General features: G+C 62.9%; 2 gene segments (V, D, J or C); both read right to left on the reverse strand.

Annotated features, from left to right (window-relative positions):
* Window positions 1-447: 447 nt before the first annotated feature.
* Window positions 448-10,944, reverse strand: LOC132360203 (immunoglobulin heavy constant alpha 2-like). The segment is given in 8 exon segments: window positions 448-662; window positions 3,205-3,537; window positions 3,705-4,034; window positions 4,229-4,528; window positions 4,626-4,737; window positions 7,930-8,023; window positions 9,228-9,484; window positions 10,816-10,944. Coding segments are annotated over 8 exon segments (1,770 nt in total).
* Window positions 10,945-13,109: 2,165 nt separating this feature from the next.
* On the reverse strand, window positions 13,110-18,848 carry LOC132360204 (immunoglobulin heavy constant epsilon-like). The segment is given in 8 exon segments: window positions 13,110-13,631; window positions 13,777-13,941; window positions 14,036-14,169; window positions 16,470-16,802; window positions 16,875-17,198; window positions 17,288-17,611; window positions 17,738-18,037; window positions 18,779-18,848. Coding segments are annotated over 8 exon segments (2,172 nt in total).

An 18,848-nucleotide genomic window follows, 5' to 3' on the forward strand; every position in this document is an offset into this window, starting at 1 on the left:
TGGGATCATTTATTGCACCAGGAAGGCCTTTGTGGGTGCGCACATGGCTTCTGAGCAGCACTGAGTTCTGGCGTCCAGCTGGGCTCTCAGGAGGCTCCTCAAGTTTCTTCCCTGCAAACACAAGAGGTGTCAGGGCCTGGGGGAACTCCAGAGGCAGGTAGGGTCCTTGCCAGTGCTCCTTCCCCACCATGGCCTGGCTCCCACAGACTGGATGGAATCCAGTGGCAGCCGCACCCAGGGAATCTGATGCCCTGACACTGCTGGGGCACATCCGTGCTCTGCCCCCAGGCCTGCCCAAGTCCTCAGTGTCTGTGGGGGGACCACCTCTCTGTAGGCCAGACCCCCATCAGGAGGGACAGGGGAGCTCTGTTGGAGCCGGGCACTCCTGCCCCCCTCAGCCAACTGCTCGGCCCCCTCGCCTCCCACCTGTGCCTGGCTGGCTCCTGCTCAGTACTGGGGGCCCTCTCGGCTGTCAGGCGGGCCCCGAACGCTCGTCACGGTCAGCGCCGTGCTGTAGAAGAGGCTCAGCAGGAAGAGGGTGAGCAGGGTAATGGTGGTGGGCCACAGGCTGGCTTCCAGGCTGTCCTCCTCGGGGCCCTCCCGCAGCATGTCCAGCACCAGCCAGGGCAGCGGGTCCTGGTGATCTGTAAGACATGGAGGGCCTGCCAGGCCCGGGTCTGCGTGAGTGGGGGCCGAGCCAGTGCCCTCCCCACCCGGAGCTCTCAGGGTGGGGACGCTGGCAGTGTGGGTGCCCTGTCTCAGGTCTGAGGCTGCCTCCTGGAGGGCGAGAGAGCAGGTGCCCAGGGAAGGGGCTGGACCTTGCAGCTCTTGAGGCACCCTCAGGACTCCTATCTCTGGGGGTCTCAGGGCACCTCAGAGAGAGAGAGACATGGCAGGGCAGGAGGGTGGGCACTGTCTCTGCTGCGCCAAGGAGAGCTCAAGCCCAAGGCCTCCTGGATCCCAGCCCTACCTGTGAACTCAGCAAGCCCTCAGCAAGCCCTTGCTCTTGGACCTTCTTGGCCTGGGCCCCTGATGGGACCAGAGAAGATCAGACATGCCCACCCTCAGGGTGCTCCAGGTCGAGACATAGATCTGGGTCTGTGGTTCATTGTGCCGAGGGCCAGATGGACAAGACCAAGGGGCTCTGTTGCTGTCCCAGGAAGTGGCTGATAAGCTACGAGGAGCACGAGAAAGGCCCAGGTGAGAGCCACCAGCACAGGCAACCTTGCTGTCTCCAGGGTCCCAGGGCATAGACCTCCCATGTTAAATGGGATTTGGACCAGCTTGTTATATGCTGACACATCCAATCATTCGTCTATTCATCCATCCATCCATCCATGTAACCATTCAATTACCTACCCACCTATCCATCCGTCCATCTACTCATTCATCCATCCACCTGTCCACTCACCCATCCATCCATTCATTCATCCATCCACCCCCATCTGTCCATCTGTCCATCCATCCACTTCTCTGTCCTTCCATCTGTCCATCTGTTCATCCATCTGTCTCTTCGACCATCCGTTCATCCATCCATCCATCCATCCATCCGTCCATCCATCCATCCATCCACCCATCTGTTTGTCCATTTGTCCATCCATCCATCCGTCCATCCACCCATCCATCCACCTGTCTGTCCATCTTTCCATCCATCATATGTCCTGTGACCCATCCACCTGTCTGTGCTGTCTGTCTGCTGGCTCCACCCTCATCTACTGTCTCTTCCTCCTCCCCATCTCTTTAGAAAGCTCCTCCTGAGGGCAGGTCCTGGTCCCTTGGTGGCTGAACCACCTTCTCTGTGGCAGCACTTCCCCAATTAATCCATTGCTCCCCCCATTGCCCTTTGGTGACTGGACCCTTGAGAGAGGAGCAGTGGCCAGGGTGGGCAGGGGTCCCCACCCCACCTTGGCCCTGGAAGCAGAGAGAGGCAGCCAGAAAGCTAGGTCCCCTGGGAAGGCCCAGCAGGTGTCTAAACAAGAGCAGGGGCCCCGCTGCCCCCTTGTGGGAGCCCTGGTGCAGGTGTCCCACGGTGGTCATGGGACTGTCCTTCTAGGTTCGGTCTCCCTGACCTTCCCTCCTGCCAGGAGCTCCAAGCAGAAGCTGTCTAGGGGCCCTGGGTGAGAGCTGTGTCTTCTGACCCCTCACCACCCCTGCCCCCCACCCCATCTATGGTTTGGGGCTCAGGAATGCATGGGAGACTTGAATTTGGGGACCAAGTGGGGAGCAGGTGATGCCTGAGAGGGGTCTCTCCAATCGATCCCTGAACTGTGCCCAGCTGGGTACACAGGGAGGCCTGAGGTCTGGAGGGACCTGGGGCAGCAGGTCTGGGCCTGGGGAAAACCCTCTGGGGGCTTGGGCGGGGACTGCTCTTGCCTTCCTGGAGCTGGTTCTGGGCTGTCAACTTCCTGCACCTGCAGGGCTCAGACGCGTGTGTGTGTGTGTGTGTGTGTGTGTGTGTGTGTGTGCGCGCGCGCGCGCACGTGCCTGCGCACGCGACCATGAACACATATGAGAGTACGTGTGCATGTGTGTGTGCGCCCCTGTGTACACGTGCAGAGCAGTGGGATGTGGGGTGGGGAAGGCTGTACCCAGGCGGGGTGGCCCCCTTTCCGTGCGGTCAGTGGGGCCGTCCTGCACTTCTGTGCGCTGCACCCACAGAGGGCCCCTGGAATCCAATCCTCTTCCCTCGCCACTCCTCCCGTGAACCCCCCTCTGCATGATGGCACCAGCCTCTTCTCTGGCCACCAAGCTCCCCTCTGCCTCGCTCATGCCTCCCGGCTGCCCCTAGAGGCAGTTTCCTGAAATACAAGTGACCAAGTCACCTGCCCCTGGGAACTTTCGTGGGGCCACCGTTCTCAGGACCCATGAGGCTGTGCGTGCCTCGCAAATCTCAGCCCCAGTTCGACCCTCACGCCTGTGCTCACACTCGTGCACGGCCATGAAGGCACATCCAGTGTCAGGCTGAGGGGAAATCAAGGCCTAGAGAAAGTCGGGGCAGTGGCTGCTCTTTCCTCCTGGGTCCTGTCCCCTCCTGGTGTGTGCAGACCCCGAGCACGGACAGATAGGCAGCCGGAGGGAAGCGCAGAGCTGCTTCAGGCGAGCATGGAGTTTATTCAAGGGGCGGGTGGGGCGGGGGCACGGCTCAGTAGCAGACGCCGTCCACCTCCGACATGACCACGGACACGTTCACGTGGGTGGGTTTACCCGCCAGGCGGTCGATGGTCTTCTGGGTGAAGGCCAGGGGCAGGGCCTCGTGGCCCACCATGCAGGAGAAGGACTCCCCCTGCTTCCAGGCCTCGGCGTCCACGCGCAGCACGCTGGTCACGGCGAAGGTGGGGACGCTCTGGCTGCGCTCGGGCAGGGAGCTCCAGGTCAGGTACTTCTCGCGGGGCAGCTCCTGGTTCCCCTGCAGCCACCGCACCAGCACATCCTTGGGGTTGAAACCTCGCACCAGGCACGTCAGCGTCACCAGCTCGTTGAGGGCCAGCTCCTCCGACGGCGGCGGCAGCAGGTGGACCTGTGGCCGGAACGTGTTCTCTGGAGGGCAGAGAGCAGGGTCAGGGGTCTGGGCAGGGAAGAAGGTGCCCCCTGCCCCCTGGGCACCCCGTGTGGGGGTGGGTGGGAGCTGGAGGGCGGGGTGGGCTCAGGAGTGCACCTCGCGCACCGTGGAGTGCCCAGCCGCCCACTCGCGGGTCAGGGCCCACCTGAGGGTTTCTTGATGGTGGCGGTTAGCGGGTTCTTGGACTCGGGGTGGGTGGCAGTGCAGGAGAAGGACTGTCCTTTTTTCCAGGGATCGGTGCAGCGCGGCAGGACACTGGACACGCTGAAGCAGCCGCAGAGGTCAGGCTTGTGCTGCTCCTGGATGGCATTCTTCCCACCTGTCGGGTTCCAGGTGAAGGTGGCGCCCTTGGGGTCTCTCAGGCCACTCAGCGTACACGTGAGGCTGGCATTGGAGCCCAGGAGCAGGTCCTCAAGGGCCGGTGGGTGCAAGGACAGGCTGACCTTGCACACAACTGGACACGGCGGATCTGGACCTGAAAGGGAAGCCAGAGCAGGTCAGCGAGCCCCTCCGCCCGCCTCCCTGGCCTCCAGCCCCAGCCCAGGCCCCTCTTGGCCACCCCCCGGGCACTCAGCCACCTCTTGTCTGAGGGGAGTGCCCACAGGGATGCAGTCAGGGAGCTGGGTCAGGGTGGCACCATGGGGGCCCCGCCCCAGCCCGCCCTCTGACCTTTGCAGGGCACGTCCACGGCCTGGCTGGGTTTGGAGAGGTGCTGCACTTGGCATTTCACAGACTTGCTGTCTGGGCACTGGTCGGCCGGCACGGTCAGCTGGCTGCTCATGGTGTACAGGCCCCCGGCCTGAGCAGGGGGGAAGTTCCTGATGGACACGTCCCTGCCGCTCTGGCTCCAGGTCACCTTCAGTGGCTCTGACGGGAAGAAGCCCTGGACCAGGCAGGCGATGACCACCTGCCCGTCTGAGTTGGCACTGCTGAGGCTCAGTGGGAAGAGTCTGGGGCTGGTTTCAGTCACTGAAACACAAGGTGTGCTGTGAGATGGCAGTCTTCGCGCTGACCAGACGCCCGACACAGCCCCATGAGGGCAGGACGATGCCCGCCTTTCCTTTACACACAGAGTTAGTGACTGCCCCAAGGTCGCGCAGCTTGTACGTGGTGCACCCGGGGCCGGCAGCGGCCACCTGAGTCCAGCTGAGCCATTTCTGAACGCGCTCCTTGGGGCTCTGAGCACGTGGGCCACACGTGCTCCTCAGACGTGGGCCCTGGCTGTCGCACGCGGCTCCCCCACCGGCCAGCTGAGTCTGCGTGTGCTGTCGGAGCCTCAGCTGCCCTCTGTGCAGTGGGCGTGGTCATGCCCTTCCCCAGCGTGTGCGGTATCGTGAGAAATGGGCCCAGGGAGAGGGCAGAGAAAAGCCAGAGCAGCCTGGGCTTGAAGCTAAGTCTGCATGGGGGCCAGTTTGTCTGTCCTGGGGCTCAAGCTGGGGAGCAGAGGGGGCCTGAGACTTCTATGTCCCCCCTCCCACTTCCTGGGTAAAAGTCCCAGTCCAACCACCTCCCCCTACAAAGCCGCCCCCCCCGCCATCCTCCTAAACTAGCAGCTGACTCCCATGGACTGTGGGTATCTTGAGGCTGGAGGCCCAGTTCCAAATCAGTCCTTCTGGGCTGCCCCCTGGACAGCGGGGCTACAGAGGGCATGGTCTGCCCTGGTCCTTTCACAGTTCCCTTCCGGTCAACCGGTGACGGGAGCGGGGAACATCACAGTTGCACCCTGAGGCTGCACGGCCCTTGTGTGCCCCCAACAAACATGGGGGGCTGTCTGGCTGGAAACCAGGGCGCTGGGTGTGATCCATGCTCAACCCACTGTCTCCTGTTCACCTCAGGCACTAGCCCAGTCCACCCCAGTTCAGCCCAGCCCAGCCCAGCTCAGCCCAGCTCAGCCCAGCTCAGCCCAGCTCAGCTCGTGTCAACCCAGCTCAGCCTAGTTCAACCGAGCTCGGCCCAGCTCAACTCAGTTCAAACCATCTCAACCCAGTTCAGCCCAGCCCAGCTCAGACCAGCCTAGCTCAGCCCAGTTCAGCCCAGCTCAGCCCATCCACCTCAGGCCAGTTCAGTCCAGTTCAGCCCAGCTCAGCCCAGCTCAGCCCAGCTCAGCCTAGCTCAACCCAGCTCAGCCCAGCTCAGCTCAGCTCAGCCCAGCTCAACTCAGCTCAGCCCAGCTCAGCTCAATCCAGTTCAGACCAGCTCAGCCCAGTTCAGCCCAGCTCAGCTCAGCTCAACCCAGCTCAGCCCAGCTCAGCCCAGCTCAGCCCAGTTCAGCTCAGCTCAACCCAGCTCAGGCCAGTTCAGCCCATTTCAGCACAGCTAAGCCCAGCCCAGCTCAGGCCAATTCAGCCCAGCCCAGCTCAGGCCAATTCAGCCCAGTTCAGCTCAGCTCAACCCAGTTCAGCCCAGCTCAGCCCATCCACCTCAGGCCAGTTCAGCCCAGCTCAGCCCAGCTCAGCCCAGCTCAGCCCAGCTCAACCCAGCTCAGCCCAGTTCAGCTCAGCTCAGCCCAGCTCAACCCAGCTCAGCCCAGCTCAGCTCAGCTCAGCCCAGCTCAACTCAGCTCAGCCCAGCTCAGCTCAATCCAGTTCAGCCCAGCTCAGCCCAGCTCAGCCCAGCTCAGCCCAGCTCAACCCAGCTCAGCCCAGCTCAGCTCAGCTCAACCCAGCTCAGCCCAGCTCAGCCCAGCTCAGCTCAGCTCAGCCCAGCTCAGCTCAGCTCAACCCAGTTCAGCTCAGCTCAACCCAGCTCAGGCCAGTTCAGCCCATTTCAGCACAGCTAAGCCCAGCCCAGCTCAGGCCAATTCAGCCCAGCTCAACCCAGTTTAGCCCAGCTCAGCCCAGCTCAGCTCAGCTCAGCTCAGCCCAACTCAGCCCAGCTCAACCCAGTTCAGCCCAGCTCAGCTCAGCCCAGCTCAGTTCAGCTCAGCTCAGCCCAGCTCAGCCCAGCTCAACCCAGTTTAGCCCAGTTCAGCCCAGCTCAGCCCAGCTCAACCCAACTCAACCCAGCTCAGCTCAGCTCAGTTCAGCTCAATCCAGCTCAGCCCAGCTCAGCTCAGCTCAGCTCAACCCAGCTCAGCCCAGCTCAACCCAGTTCAGCCCAGCTCAGCCCAGCTCAACCCAGTTCAGCCCAGCTCAGTCCAGCTCAGCTCAGCTCAGCTCAGCCCAGCTCAGCCCAGCTCAACCCAGTTCAGCTCAGCTCAGCCCAGCTCAACCCAGTTCAGCCCAGCCCAGCTCATCCCAGCTCAACCCAGTGCAGCCCCAGCTCAACCCATTTCAGCCCAGCTCAGCCCAGGCCAGTTCAACCCAACTCAGCTCAGTTCAGCCCAGCTCAGCCCAGCTCAACCCAGTTCAGCCCAGCTCAGCCCAGTTCAGCCCAGCTCAGTCCAGGCCAGTTCAACCCAGCTCAGCTCAGTTCAGCTCAGCTCAGCCCAGCTCAGCTCAGCTCAACCCAGCTCAGCCCAGTTCAGCCCAGCTCAGCCCAGTTCAGCTCAGCTCAGCTCAGTTCAGTTCAGCTCAGCTCAGCTCAGCTCAGCTCAGCCCAGCTCAGCCCAGCTCAGCCCAGCTTAACCCAGTTTAGCTCAGCTCAGCCCAGCTCAGCCCAGCTCAGCCCAGCTCAACCCAGCTCAGCTCAGCTCAGCTCAGCTCAGCCCAGCTCAGCCCAGCTCAGCCCAGCTTAACCCAGTTTAGCTCAGCTCAGCCCAGCTCAGCCCAGCTCAGCCCAGCTCAACCCAGCTCAGCCCAGCTCAGCTCAGCTCAACCCAGTTTAGCCCAGCTCAGCCCAGCTCAACCCAGTTTAGCCCAGCTCAGCTCGGCCCAGCTCAGTTCAGCTCAGCTCAGCCCAGCTCAACCCAGCTCAACCCAGTTTAGCCCAGCTCAGCCCAGCTCAGCCCAGCTCAGCCCAGTTCAGCTCAGCTCAGCCCAGCTCAGCCCAGCTCAGCTCAGCCCAGCTCAGCTCAACCCAGCTCAGCCCAGTTCAGCCCAGCTCAGCCCAGTTCAGCTCAGCTCAGCCCAGCTCAGCTCAGCTCAACCCAGCTCAGCCCAGCTCAACCCAGCTCAGCCCAGTTCAGCCCAGCTCAGCCCAGTTCAGCTCAGCTCAGCTCAGTTCAGTTCAGCCCAGCTCAGCTCAGCTCAGCCCAGTTCAGCTCAGCTCAACCCAGTTCAGCTCAGCCCAGCTCAGCCCAGTTCAGCCCAGTTCAACCCAGCTCAGCCCAGTTCAGCCTAGTTCACCCCAGCTCCACCCAGTTCAATGCAGCTCAGCCCAGTTCAGCCCATTCTACCCAGCCCAGCTCAGCCCATGTGTACAGCATCCTGCTCTGTGTCTTCTGGGTCAATGGCCGTCTGCCTTTCTCCCTCTTGTCTCTGTATTGGTACCTGTCCTCCATCCTCCCGTCCCAGGAGGCCGTAGTATGGCCTGGCTGTGGAGGAGATGAGGCCTGAATAGCTTCTGGGACCCACCTGCTCAAGGCTGCCAGAGGGTCCAACACGGCTGGGAGAGGCCCATGCCTTTTGGTCATGTGGCCATGCCCTGCTGGTCCCCGTGCCCGCCTGCCCAGAGGCGCTGGAGTGGGGAGGGAGAACCAGGCCTCGTCCAGGCCCGCCTGTTGGCCGTGTGGTCTCAGCCGACCCCGGCCCCGCTCTGGGCCGTTTGCGCTGCGAGGTGAGGCTGACGCTGGGAAGGGGCTGCATGGCGGTGTCTGGCCCACAGGCGGGGGTCACTCACCCACTTCCTGTCCCGCCAGTTGTGGCCGCGTGCCTCCACGTCATGTCTGGTCTGTGGTCTGGCTGTGGCGGGACCAGGTGTGTGTGGCCTGGGCTGTGGGACCCCCAGGAGCCTGGCCCTGGCCTGAGGCCATGTGGGTGCAGGCGGGTGCCGTGGGGGGTGTGTCTCCACGGGGCGCCCACGGGGCTGGGCTGGGGGCCGAGGTGCAGAGAAGCAGAGGCCGAAGTGGACAGAGTCAGGGGCTTAGGGTCCCTGAGGTAGAAATAGTCCCAGAGGTGCAGATGGAGTGAGGGCCGGAGGGGAGGTTGCACAGGCCGGCAGGGGCGGGAGCCCCAAGGGACAGCCTCACCAGAGTGACCGCAGTGAGCAGGCCCCACAGACCTTCAGGCCACAGGGCAGCTGTGAGGGTGGGGAGCCTCTCCCTCCTGGCTACGACCAGGGGCTGCCCCTCCTCCGCCAGCCTCAGCAGCAGCGGGGCCCTGGACTGAGGCTGGGCAGGGGGTGTGGGCCCCCCTGCCTGGAGCCTGGAGCCCTGTGGGATGGGGTGGCTGAGGGCTTCCCCCCGCCTGCATCCACCCAATTCCCTGCCCAGGCTTCTCCCACCCACGGGCCCTGCCGGCTGCCCAGCTGCTTGGCCCTCCCCGCTGCCCCTCAGGAGGCGGCCCCGGCCTGGGCACACGAGGGGCCGTGGGGCCTGGTTTGCACCTGCTTTCGCATGTTCATTCATTTCTTCACACCCAGAAGGTTCTGGAGTTACACACAGGGACCCATGGTCCCCTCCCGGGAAGGACACCATTGGGGGGAGAGCTGCAGGCAGGTGGAGGGGGGAGATCAGCGTTTCTCTGGGGGAGGGGTGGGCCCAGGACGGGAGTTGGGGCAGGTGGGCTGGGAGGGGGAGATGGATGGAGGAAGGGGAGCCTGGGGCATGGCACCGGGTGGGCAGACACACCTGGCTTGGTCAAGGGACTTCTGGCGTTTTATCACGGACCCTGGCACACCCACAGCATCGCCCACGAGGGGCACTTCCGCCCGGGCCGCCGGACTCTGGTCCACCCCCCGCCCACCGCTCTCATGAGCACCAGAGGCGCCTGCATCGTGGTTGACTGGCCCTGAGGATCCTTCCTCTTGCCGGCCCGTGAGGTCCTGGGGCCCTGCACCTTCCGGGGGTCTGAAGCCCCGGTGTCCCCTGGAGCCGCCCTGAGGGAGCTGGAGGAGTGGGACTCGGGGTGAGTGGTTGAGGCAGTGCCTGGCGGCAGTGGAGGAAACAGAAGAGGGCGGTGCGGGGCGGGGGGCCGCTCTCTCCTGAGGCCGGTGTCCCCCACACAGACAGCACTGCTCCGCTGTGGGCACAGACGGGCACGGAACACGGGGCAGAAAGAAGAGCTTGGACTTGAGGCGGACGGATGTGGGGTCTCGCACGACCTGACGGTTGCAGTGGTTGGGGGAAGGGCCTGAGCCCGAGTGGACACTGTTGTTAAGACTAATGAGCACCTTTGGGGGTCAGGGACTTGCCGAGCGTGGCTCCAGTTGGGAGGGAGGAGCCGGGACCGGGCGAGTCCTCCCTGGGCTTCTTCGGAAGGAGGAAGGGCCTCGGCTTGGCCAAGGCCTACTGGCTGGTGGTGAGTGTCCTGGGGCCGCGACAAAGGACCTCACACTGAGGGGCTTGGAACAACAGAAATTCAGTCTCACACTCTGCAGCCAGACGCCCGAGATCCAGGTGTCCCAGGGCCCTGCTCCCGCCAGAAGCTCCAGGGGAGGGTCCCTCCTGCCCTCAGCCTCTGGTGGCCCCAGGCATCACCCAATCTCTGCCTCTGCCCTCATACGACCTCCTGCCCTGAGTCTGATCTCTCCTCCTCTGTCCCTTGTAAGGACGCTTCTCACTGGATTCAGGGCCACCTGGACAATCTCATCTTAAGATCCTTAACTTCAATCACATATGCAAAGACCCTTCGTCTGTATAGGATCACCTTCACGGGTTCCAGGGCTTAGGACGTGGACATAACTTCTGGGCCTGGGGGCACCATTCCGCCCACTGTGGTGGGTTAATGCAGAAGAAAGAGGAGGAGGAGCAGAGGGGAGCCCGAGAAGGTGGGGTCTTGCTGCTGGGAGGGCGTGTCTGGCAGGGTTGCTGGGTCTGGAGCCCGGCTGGCTGGGTGGGATCCATCCCCCTGCTCTCCTCTGCGGGCCTGCCCTTGGGCTGTGCTCCCACTGTGCCAGCCCCTCTGGGTGGGGTGACTGCCATTGTTCTCGGAGAGACACCAGTGAGTGGCCTTGAAGTGGGATCTTAGTTCCCTGCCCAGGAATTGAATCCGCGTATCCTGGATGAAAACCAGGAATCCTAGCTGCTAGACCACCAGGGGCTGGAGGCTAGAAGTAAAGTTGCCCTGGCTCTTGCCCCGTTTGAAAGCGAGAGTGTTTCAAGGAGGAAAAAGTGTAAAAAGAGGTACGAAGTTTGTTGTTAGAGACAGAGCACAACATGTGGGGGAGCACGCAGAGAAGTAGTTTATTTAAGACAGGAGCAAGGCAGACATACTCACCTGGAGAGAGAGGGTGTGGGCGTCCTCCCCGATGAGGCGCAGTAAAGTGGGGGCCAGATGGTTTGTACAGGGCAGTCCTCCCGGATCTTTGTCTTCCTCTGGCCCATTACCTCGCCTCTTCTCCCGCATCTGACCTGTCCTAGGGCCCTCCCGACAAGTGCGTATCTTCTTGACAAGAAAGATTCCAACGCAAAGGCTAACGGGAAGTTTGACAACACATTATGGGGTGGCACCCCCTCCCTTTTTGACCCCCGAGGAGGCTTCCTGCGCATGTGCAGGCAGGGAGCTTGCCCTGACCTCAGGAGCGATAGACGTGGTCGTCTTATCTCTTTACTCCAGCAGGGCTCAGCTCCTGCCACTAACTTTGTCCTTGGAGTGTCAGGGAAAGCAGAGCTCCAGGTTACTCTGCTTGGCAAGCTCCAGCCTCTCAGCCCAGGGGCCCATCTATCTCCTATTTCACCACCTTTCTTCCCGACTTGGGGAAGATGCACGTTGTCCATGTGTGACGACGCCCAGCTTACAGGGCCCCGCGTGGGCTGAGCCCTTGTTGCCCTCGTTCCGGATTCCACGGTGGGTCTCATGATCCGGGGTGCAAGTCAGAGAAAGGGGACCCTCAGCTCTGCCCCCGGGGGCTCCTGGCTCAGGAGATGGGGAGGAAGGCCCCTGGACCTCGGCTTGAGAGGGCCATGCAGGTGGGGGCCGGTCTTGGGGCCTAGTTTCCTGAAACTGTGTGCGGGTCTGTGCAGGTGTGAGTGTGTGAGTGTCGGTGTGAGGGGGCAGAGCAGAGCAGGGCTGCGCCCTTGACCTTGTGTGAAGTGCTCTACTGCCCCTCTCATGTTCTATTTGAACCAAACACTCGGGCTCTCTGGACAAGCCTCAGAGTTGCCCAGTGCTGGGTTTTCTGTGCCCGACCCCAGCAGGCTGCATGGTCCGTGTCGGAGTCCGTGGGATGCCTGGTCTCCCAGCGCAGATGGCGGCTCTCAGAAGGGCCTTCGCCACAAGTGGACTCTCCTGTCAACACAGTCTGGGCACTCGTATGCTGGGAAGGAGGCCACCGGGCCCTGAAGAATGGTCTTAGCTGCTCACAGGTCCTCAAAGAGGCCAAGAGGGTCACTCACCGCCCCTAGTTTCCTCCTATTGTCCCTTTTCCAATTATTGAAACATTTTCTTCCTGTTATTGGCCACCCAATAAGCCACCCGGTTTTTCCTTATGGTGCAGGACCCACTGCTCACATTTCTTTCTTTTCATTGGTTGCTGAGTGCTCTTTGTATATGAAGGAGTCCTGCCCTGTGTCACGTGTGCTCATGCGCTCTGCCCCGTTTCCATGGGACTTCAGAGCCCCTTGTGGGTGGGCTTCTCCAGCTCTTTACCCTCAGGAGGAGGCTCAGCCCGGGCCCACCACTGTGCTTGGCCAGCCGGCCCTCTCCCTGGTGCCTGTGGCTGCTGCCTTCGCGGCTCCCAGCTTTCTTCTCGAGGACGGTGGTGGCCAGCCCCAGACAGCTCTCACTTGTTCATCGGGACGTCCAGGCTGGCTGGTGGGATGGGGCCTGAGGACTGGCCTGTCTGCGTGAGCTCAGTGGGTGGTGACTATGGCCCCAGGAGGCTGATGCCGGCCTCCATCCTGGTGCTTGTGCAGCTGTGTTCCTGCGGCCTCCTGCACTGACCACTGAATGAGCCCCTCAGGGTTTGCCCACAGGGATGGGGATTGTTGCTTTTACCTTTGGGCGCAGAGGGGCGGTGAGTCTGGGCTGGAGGCCAGTGGCGCAGGCGTGGTGGAGCCTGAACCGGGGTCTCTGTGGGTATTGAAGGACTCTTGAGGTGGAGCCTGGCTGGACACTTGGGTCCTCGGGGCCCAGAGCTGCCCTCTGCCCCCTTCCCTCTGGCCCCTTGTCCACGTCCTCGGGGGGGGGCACCTCCTGCTCCCAAGGGACCACAGGCACCTCCCCCAAGGTACGCTCAGGTGGCATGGGGTTCTTTACTTAAAGGAACTTTACAAGGAAAAGTAAAGAGAGAGAGGTCGACCTGATTCTGGCAGTGGATCAGGTGGAAGATGGATGTCTGTCTTGTTTCTTTGAAGAAAGAATTTAGGAAAGAGACCAAGATTGTGAAATAGAGACAGTGTTTACTAGAAGGAAGGTACGAGTAGAAGAGCACACGGGAAACTTGGAGCGAGTCACGTGCCGCAGGGGTGGCTTAGGTTGCTTACACGGGGACAGTTTTCCAGGTGGTCTCTGGCCAATCACCTCGAAGTGTCAGCAGGAGAGTGATTGCAGCTGCTCAGCCTGGAGCCCGTCTATCTCCTGCGTCGGGACGAGGGCACGGGGGACGGGCTGCGTGCTGCAGGGCTGATTTGGCCACACTGCGGACCCCTTGGGAAGCGCCTTTTGCTGTGGGACCCTGCCTCACATCCTAGGGCCCTGCCCGCAGCCCTGAAAACTGCCCTGGCCCCTCCCCGGAAGGTCTGCTCTGCAGCCTCATTCTGCACGAAGGGGGCCTGGGGGTGGACAGCAGGGAGGGTGGGCACGGGACAGGAGCAGGGCATGGGGGGCAGTGCCCTTGGACCTGGGGGCACGGAGGGCGGGACTGAGCCTGGGGAGTGAGCCCTTGGCTTGGCTGGGCTGGACTCAGACGCTGGATTGGGCTGGTTGGGACTCTGAGTCCTAGATTTGGCTCTGGGCTCCAGCGTGGGCTGGGCCATGGGCTCCAGGCCGTCACTGTGTTTCAGGGGTTGTTCAGTCAGAGCCGGTGTGGGCCCAAGCCCAGGGGCCTGGGAGAAGCCTGGGGTGGTCAGCAGCCACGCCCAGCCCAGGCCTCTCTGTGGAGGGAACAGATGCTCTTCTGGGACTTGCCCCAAAGTGGGGTGGTGTGGGGCTGTGATAGGTGGGCCCCCTTGTCGCCTTCGACCTTGGGGCTGAGCTGGGGCCTCTGGGCGCCTGTGTGCTGGTCGCTGGGCCCCTGACTCTGGCCCCTTGGGGGCTGTTCTGCTCCTTCCTCCGGCCCAGGGTAGAGCTGGCCGCCTCGGGGCTGCTCACACAAGGAGGCGAAAGGCAGGGCTGTGCAATGTCCGTGTAGTCGCGGGAAGCCTGCGGCTGCTCCTGCCGGACGGCGGCCAGGACCCACTTCGCCTGGGAGGACGGCGTGCGTGAGGGACTCTGTGCCCAGGCCGAGGTTCTCCCTCTCTCTGGGCGCCCCGCCCTGGAATGGGGCGCCCGTGCCCACCTTGCAGAGGGTGACGGTAGCGCTGTAGCTCACGCTGAGCAGGAAGAGCGCCACGAAGGTGAGGAGGCTGGTCCGTGTCCCCTGCAGCTCCTCGCTCTCGGCCGCCTCTGCGCACAGGTCTTCCAGGGCCAGCTCTGCGGGCGTCAGCCGGTCAGCCCCCTGGCCTCGGGGTCCGACGGGGAAGGACAGGCCTGGCCACCCTTAGGGAGCAGAGGGGACTGGGCCGGGTGCCCTGGTCCTGGGCGGTCCCTCCGTCCGGCCCCTCTGCGACTGCCCAGAGCCACCAGCTGGACCTGGAGGGTGGGGGGTTGGAAGCCCCCGAGCCGGCCGGTGGCCGTGTGGGGCGGCACCGTTCCCCTGCCCTCTGCTGTCCCTCCGCTCTCAGGTGGCTGGCGTTTTCTCTCCCCCGGTTTCTCCGGCTTTTCTCCTGACTGCCGGTCGCCCCTCTCAGCCCCGCGGGCCCCTCACCTCAGCTCCAGCTCTGCCCCACCCCGCTCCCTGCCCCGTGGCAGGCGGGGTCCCCCGGCCTGGGGAGCACCCACATCCACCCACTGCATGGCCTGTGGCCGCCCAGTCCGGCCCCCTGGGCCCCGTTCCTGCTCGGCTCCGTTCTCGCCAGCCTGGGGGCCCCTTGAAGAGCCCAGGCTGGCATCCCTGCCTGGAGCCCTCAGGAGGGGCTCTGGACCCGGGAGGGCCCCTAGGCTCATTGGATCATCGCAGTGGGTGCCCCGAGGGCTCGGTCCGGCCGCACGGACCTTGCCCAGTCTGTGGGAGCCCAGAGCTGCCCCTGGCCTCCGGCTCCTCCTGTCCTGGGGCTGGGCCCCTTCCTTCCCCAGCACGGCCTCTGCTCTGGGCTCGTGTTCAGGGTGTGGGCTGTGCATGTGCTGCTTTCTGTGTGGCTGTGGTGGGTGCCTGCGTGCTGTCCATGTGTGTGTCTGTCCGTGTGTGTCAGTATGTATCCGTGTGTGTCCATGTGTTTGTCCACGTGTGTCTGTGTGTATTCATGTGTGTGTGTTCATGGCTGTGTCCCCGTGTGTCTGTGTCCATATGTGTCTGTGTATATCCATGTCCATGTGTGCCAGAGTGTCCATCCATGTGTATCAGTATGTGCCCATGTGTGTGTCCGTGTGTGTCCACACGCATGTGTCTCTGTGCGCCTGTGTCCATGTCTGTGTGTATCCATGTGTGTGTCCATGTGTCTGTGTGTGTCTGTGTATGTGTTCATGTGTGTGTCTCCATGTGTCTGTGTGCCTGTTGTGTCTGTGTCCATGTGTATCAGTGTCTGTGTCCATATGCGTCCATGTATATCTGTGTCCATGTGTGTCAGTGTGTCTGTCCATGTGTGTCTGTTCATGTGTATCAGTATGTGTACCTGTGTGTGTTCATTTGTATGTGTTCGTGTCTGTGTCCCCATGTGTCTGTGTCTGTGTGTGTGTCTGTGTCCATGTGCGTCAGTGTGTGTCTGTGTGTCCAACTGTCCATCTGTGGGGTGCAGCTGACAGGGAGGGGCTGGCTGCAGGAGGAAGCCATGTGGGGCGACGGGTGGGTCCAGGGGCCCAGGTATGACGGGGAAGGGTTTGGGAGTGGCCTGGGAGCGAGGGCGGGCCTCACAGGTGGGAGGCCACCTGTGAGTGTGTGTGAGACGCTACCAGCGGTTGGCAGTGCCATGTGACTTGGGTGGGTGCGGAGCCTTGGCACCAGCGGGCATGACAGTGTGAGGGTGTGTGCGAGGGCTGGGCGTTTCCCTGGATCGATTCAGGGTGGAGTGAGGCTGAGCAGCAAGATGGGGGACACAGGGCGCTGACCCCGGCCTGGTGTGACCACGCAGGTAGGATGGGGGGTCAGAAGGCCGGGGTCAGAGGAGTGGGCTCCGCACTGGCCCCTGTGCAGGGTTGGCCCGTTTGTGCCCAGGAGGTGACGGTGAAGGGACCTGCGTGTTGGTGCCGGTGCGGGGGACTGACTTGGCCCATTTCTCTACCTGGAGGGCCTGTGTGTGCAGCTGGACTTGGGAGCTTGGGGGCTTGTCTGTGTCCAGAGGGGCTGGCAGGAGGCTAGGGGTGGAGGCTGAGGCCTCCGGGACCTCCGGGAGAGGCTGGGGTCTCTGTGGTCCCTCCCCTAGGACCACTCTCTGGCTCTTAGAACTCCTTTGAGTGGATAGAGTGCATAGTGGGGTGGCGGGGAGGGCCTCTGACACAGACGGCAATGCTGGATGGAGCCGCGCCTCAGCCCCGGCCCCCGCCCCGTGCCTTCCTTTCCTTGTGCCAAGACACTGCTCCCTGCCCCACAGCTCCCCAAGAACGGGCACGCCCAGGGCTCTGAGCAGGCACTGGAGTGTTTATTGACAATGGACGGAAGGTCTGGCCGGCCCCCTCCCCCGCCCCAGCAGGATGGAGCCCTGGGACGGGGGGAGGGAGGGAGGTCAGCCATCATTTACCAAGGTCGATGGACATCGATCTCTCGAGGGTCCTTGAGCCGGACAGGGCCTCGTGGACCACCTGGCAGGTGAACGTGCTCCTCTGCTGCCAGTCGGCCTGCTTGACCGCCAGGTGGCTGTAGACGAAGAAGGCGGGGCTGGAGCCGCGGACCCTGTGGGGCCCCGTGCTGGTGTGCTGGTCCGCCTGCATCGGGGTGCCGTTCCGCAGCCACCGCACGGAGATATCCGCGGGGAAGAAGTTCTGGATCAGGCAGGTGAGGGTGACCTCGCCCTTGGTCTTGAGCTCCTCCTTGGGTGGCGGGAACACGTAGACCTCGGGAATCATACGCTTGCCTGCAGACAGGTGTGTGGTCAGCCAGACTCCACCTGGGAGACCCGCCCACCTCCCCTCAGCCTGCAGCTCACCAGGGCCCTTGGAGATGGAGCGCAGGATCTCCTTGGGCAGGTGTGGGTGGGCCACTTTGCAGTAGTAGGTCTCGCCCTCAATCCAGTCACTGACGTCCACCGGCAGGGTGGACGTGACGGTGACCGTCCCGTTGAACTGAGTCTTGGCGATGGGTGGGTCTGGATAGACTAGATCCTTGTTCTCCGTGGACCAGGTCAGTGTCATGTCCTTGTCGCTGGCCAGGTCCACCACCAGGCAGGTGATCTTGGGTGACTTGTTGACGTACAGGTCGAGGGGTGTGGGTGGGCTCAGGTAGGCGCTCACGCCACGGGGCTCAGACTCGGCTGTGTGGGGGAGGGGACTGAGTGAGGCTGAGTCTGCCCTCCTCTCTGAATCCCGAGCAGCTGGGTGTTGGCGTGGGCGAGCACCGTACCTGTGCACCTGCGGGCGTGGTTGTCGTAGGTGAAGCCATAATAGGTGACCCGGCAGGTGTAGGTGATTTGGGACACCCACTGGCCCTGCGTGATGTTGAGCTCGCTGTAAGTGGAGGCCAGTTTGCCCTCCACCCTTTCGGGGCCGGTGTGTGGGAACACGTCTGTGGCCTCACGCCCGTCCACCAGCCAGGTGACCTTGACTTTGCCTGGGGTATAGCCGGAGATGAGGCACAGGAGCTGGATGGCGGTATGGGTGTCACCACGGGGGTCGCACGAGGAGTAAAAGAGCTTCACAGAGGGGTCGGGGAAGCTCTTGGTGCACCCTGGTGGCAGAGGCAGCAGGAGTGGGGTTGGCCTCTCTGAGCCCCCAGCCCCTCCTCCCTGTGCCTCCTGCCCGGCCTCCCCCTCCCCCTCCGGCTGTCTCGCGGGCTGGCCCAGACCTGGCTCACCAGTGACGGCCTTGGTGGTGGTGGTGTTGGACGCAGCGTGAGCCACACTGCAGGTGAACTTCTGCTTGGACCACTCGCCCGAGACTGTCACCTGGCTGCTGGCGGTGTAGAGGCTGGAGTTCAAGTTTTGGACGGCAGGGAAGGTCAGGGTGCTCCTGTTCAGGGACGCTGTGTCCCAGGTCATGGTCACTGGCCCCGGGAAGTAGCCCGTGACCAGGCAGCCCAGCGTCACAGAAGTGGCATTGGTAGCACTTGTGCAACAGGAGCCCAAGGGGTAGACGGATGGGCTGTGGATGGAGGCTGTGGGGACAAGACAGGGGTCAACGCTGGCCTCAGGACTGTCACCCGTATGTGCCAGACTAACTGCTGGCTTTGGAGGGTGGCTGTGGGGTCGAGGGGGGGTGGTCCCGTGCAGGGAACACTGGGACTCTGCTCCAGCTTTGGGGGACAGATGGCTCCTCCTGGGTCCTTTCCTCATCTCCTGATTCCACTAGGGACACCCTCCAGTGAATCCTTGTGCCCCTGCAGAAGCAGTGGCTGTCACTGCCCTTGGCCAGGACTCCTGCCCTCAGCCCCAAGTGGGTGGACACGGGGCTCTTGAGTGGAGGCGCTAACCCACTCCCTGAGGTGGAGGCTCAGAGCCCATAGCCCCCTGTCGGCACCCGGGGACCCAGAGAGACCCCCCCCAGGAGTTACCAGGCTACTCTTCTGCCCCCACTCATAGACCCCCATTGGAGATCAGGGAACCTGAGAACCCCAGTAGCCACCAGTCTGTCCCCTCTGCCCCACCCATAGCCCTGGGAACACAGGCCTGGGACACAGAGACCCCCAGGATCACCAAGCTGCTTTCCCACTCCTAACCCTAACTCAGACCCCCATCGGGGATCAGGGAGACCCCCAGGAACCACCAAGCTGGCCCTTTTGCTCCCAACCAAAGACCTCATAAGGGCCTGGCGATCCACAGGACCCCACTTCCCAGGAATCACCTTGTGTCCCCGCCCCACTCCAAAGTCCCTGTGGGCTTGTTGTGGGCGGATCCACCTGCCACCCACTGGGCCCCTGCTACCTGCAGCCGTGGGTCAGCCTTCAGGTCCCTGAGCTGCTTTGCCAT

This window comes from Balaenoptera ricei, chromosome 2 (assembly GCF_028023285.1).
Source record: "Balaenoptera ricei isolate mBalRic1 chromosome 2, mBalRic1.hap2, whole genome shotgun sequence".
In the NCBI taxonomy this organism is placed as follows: Eukaryota; Metazoa; Chordata; class Mammalia; order Artiodactyla; family Balaenopteridae; genus Balaenoptera; species Balaenoptera ricei.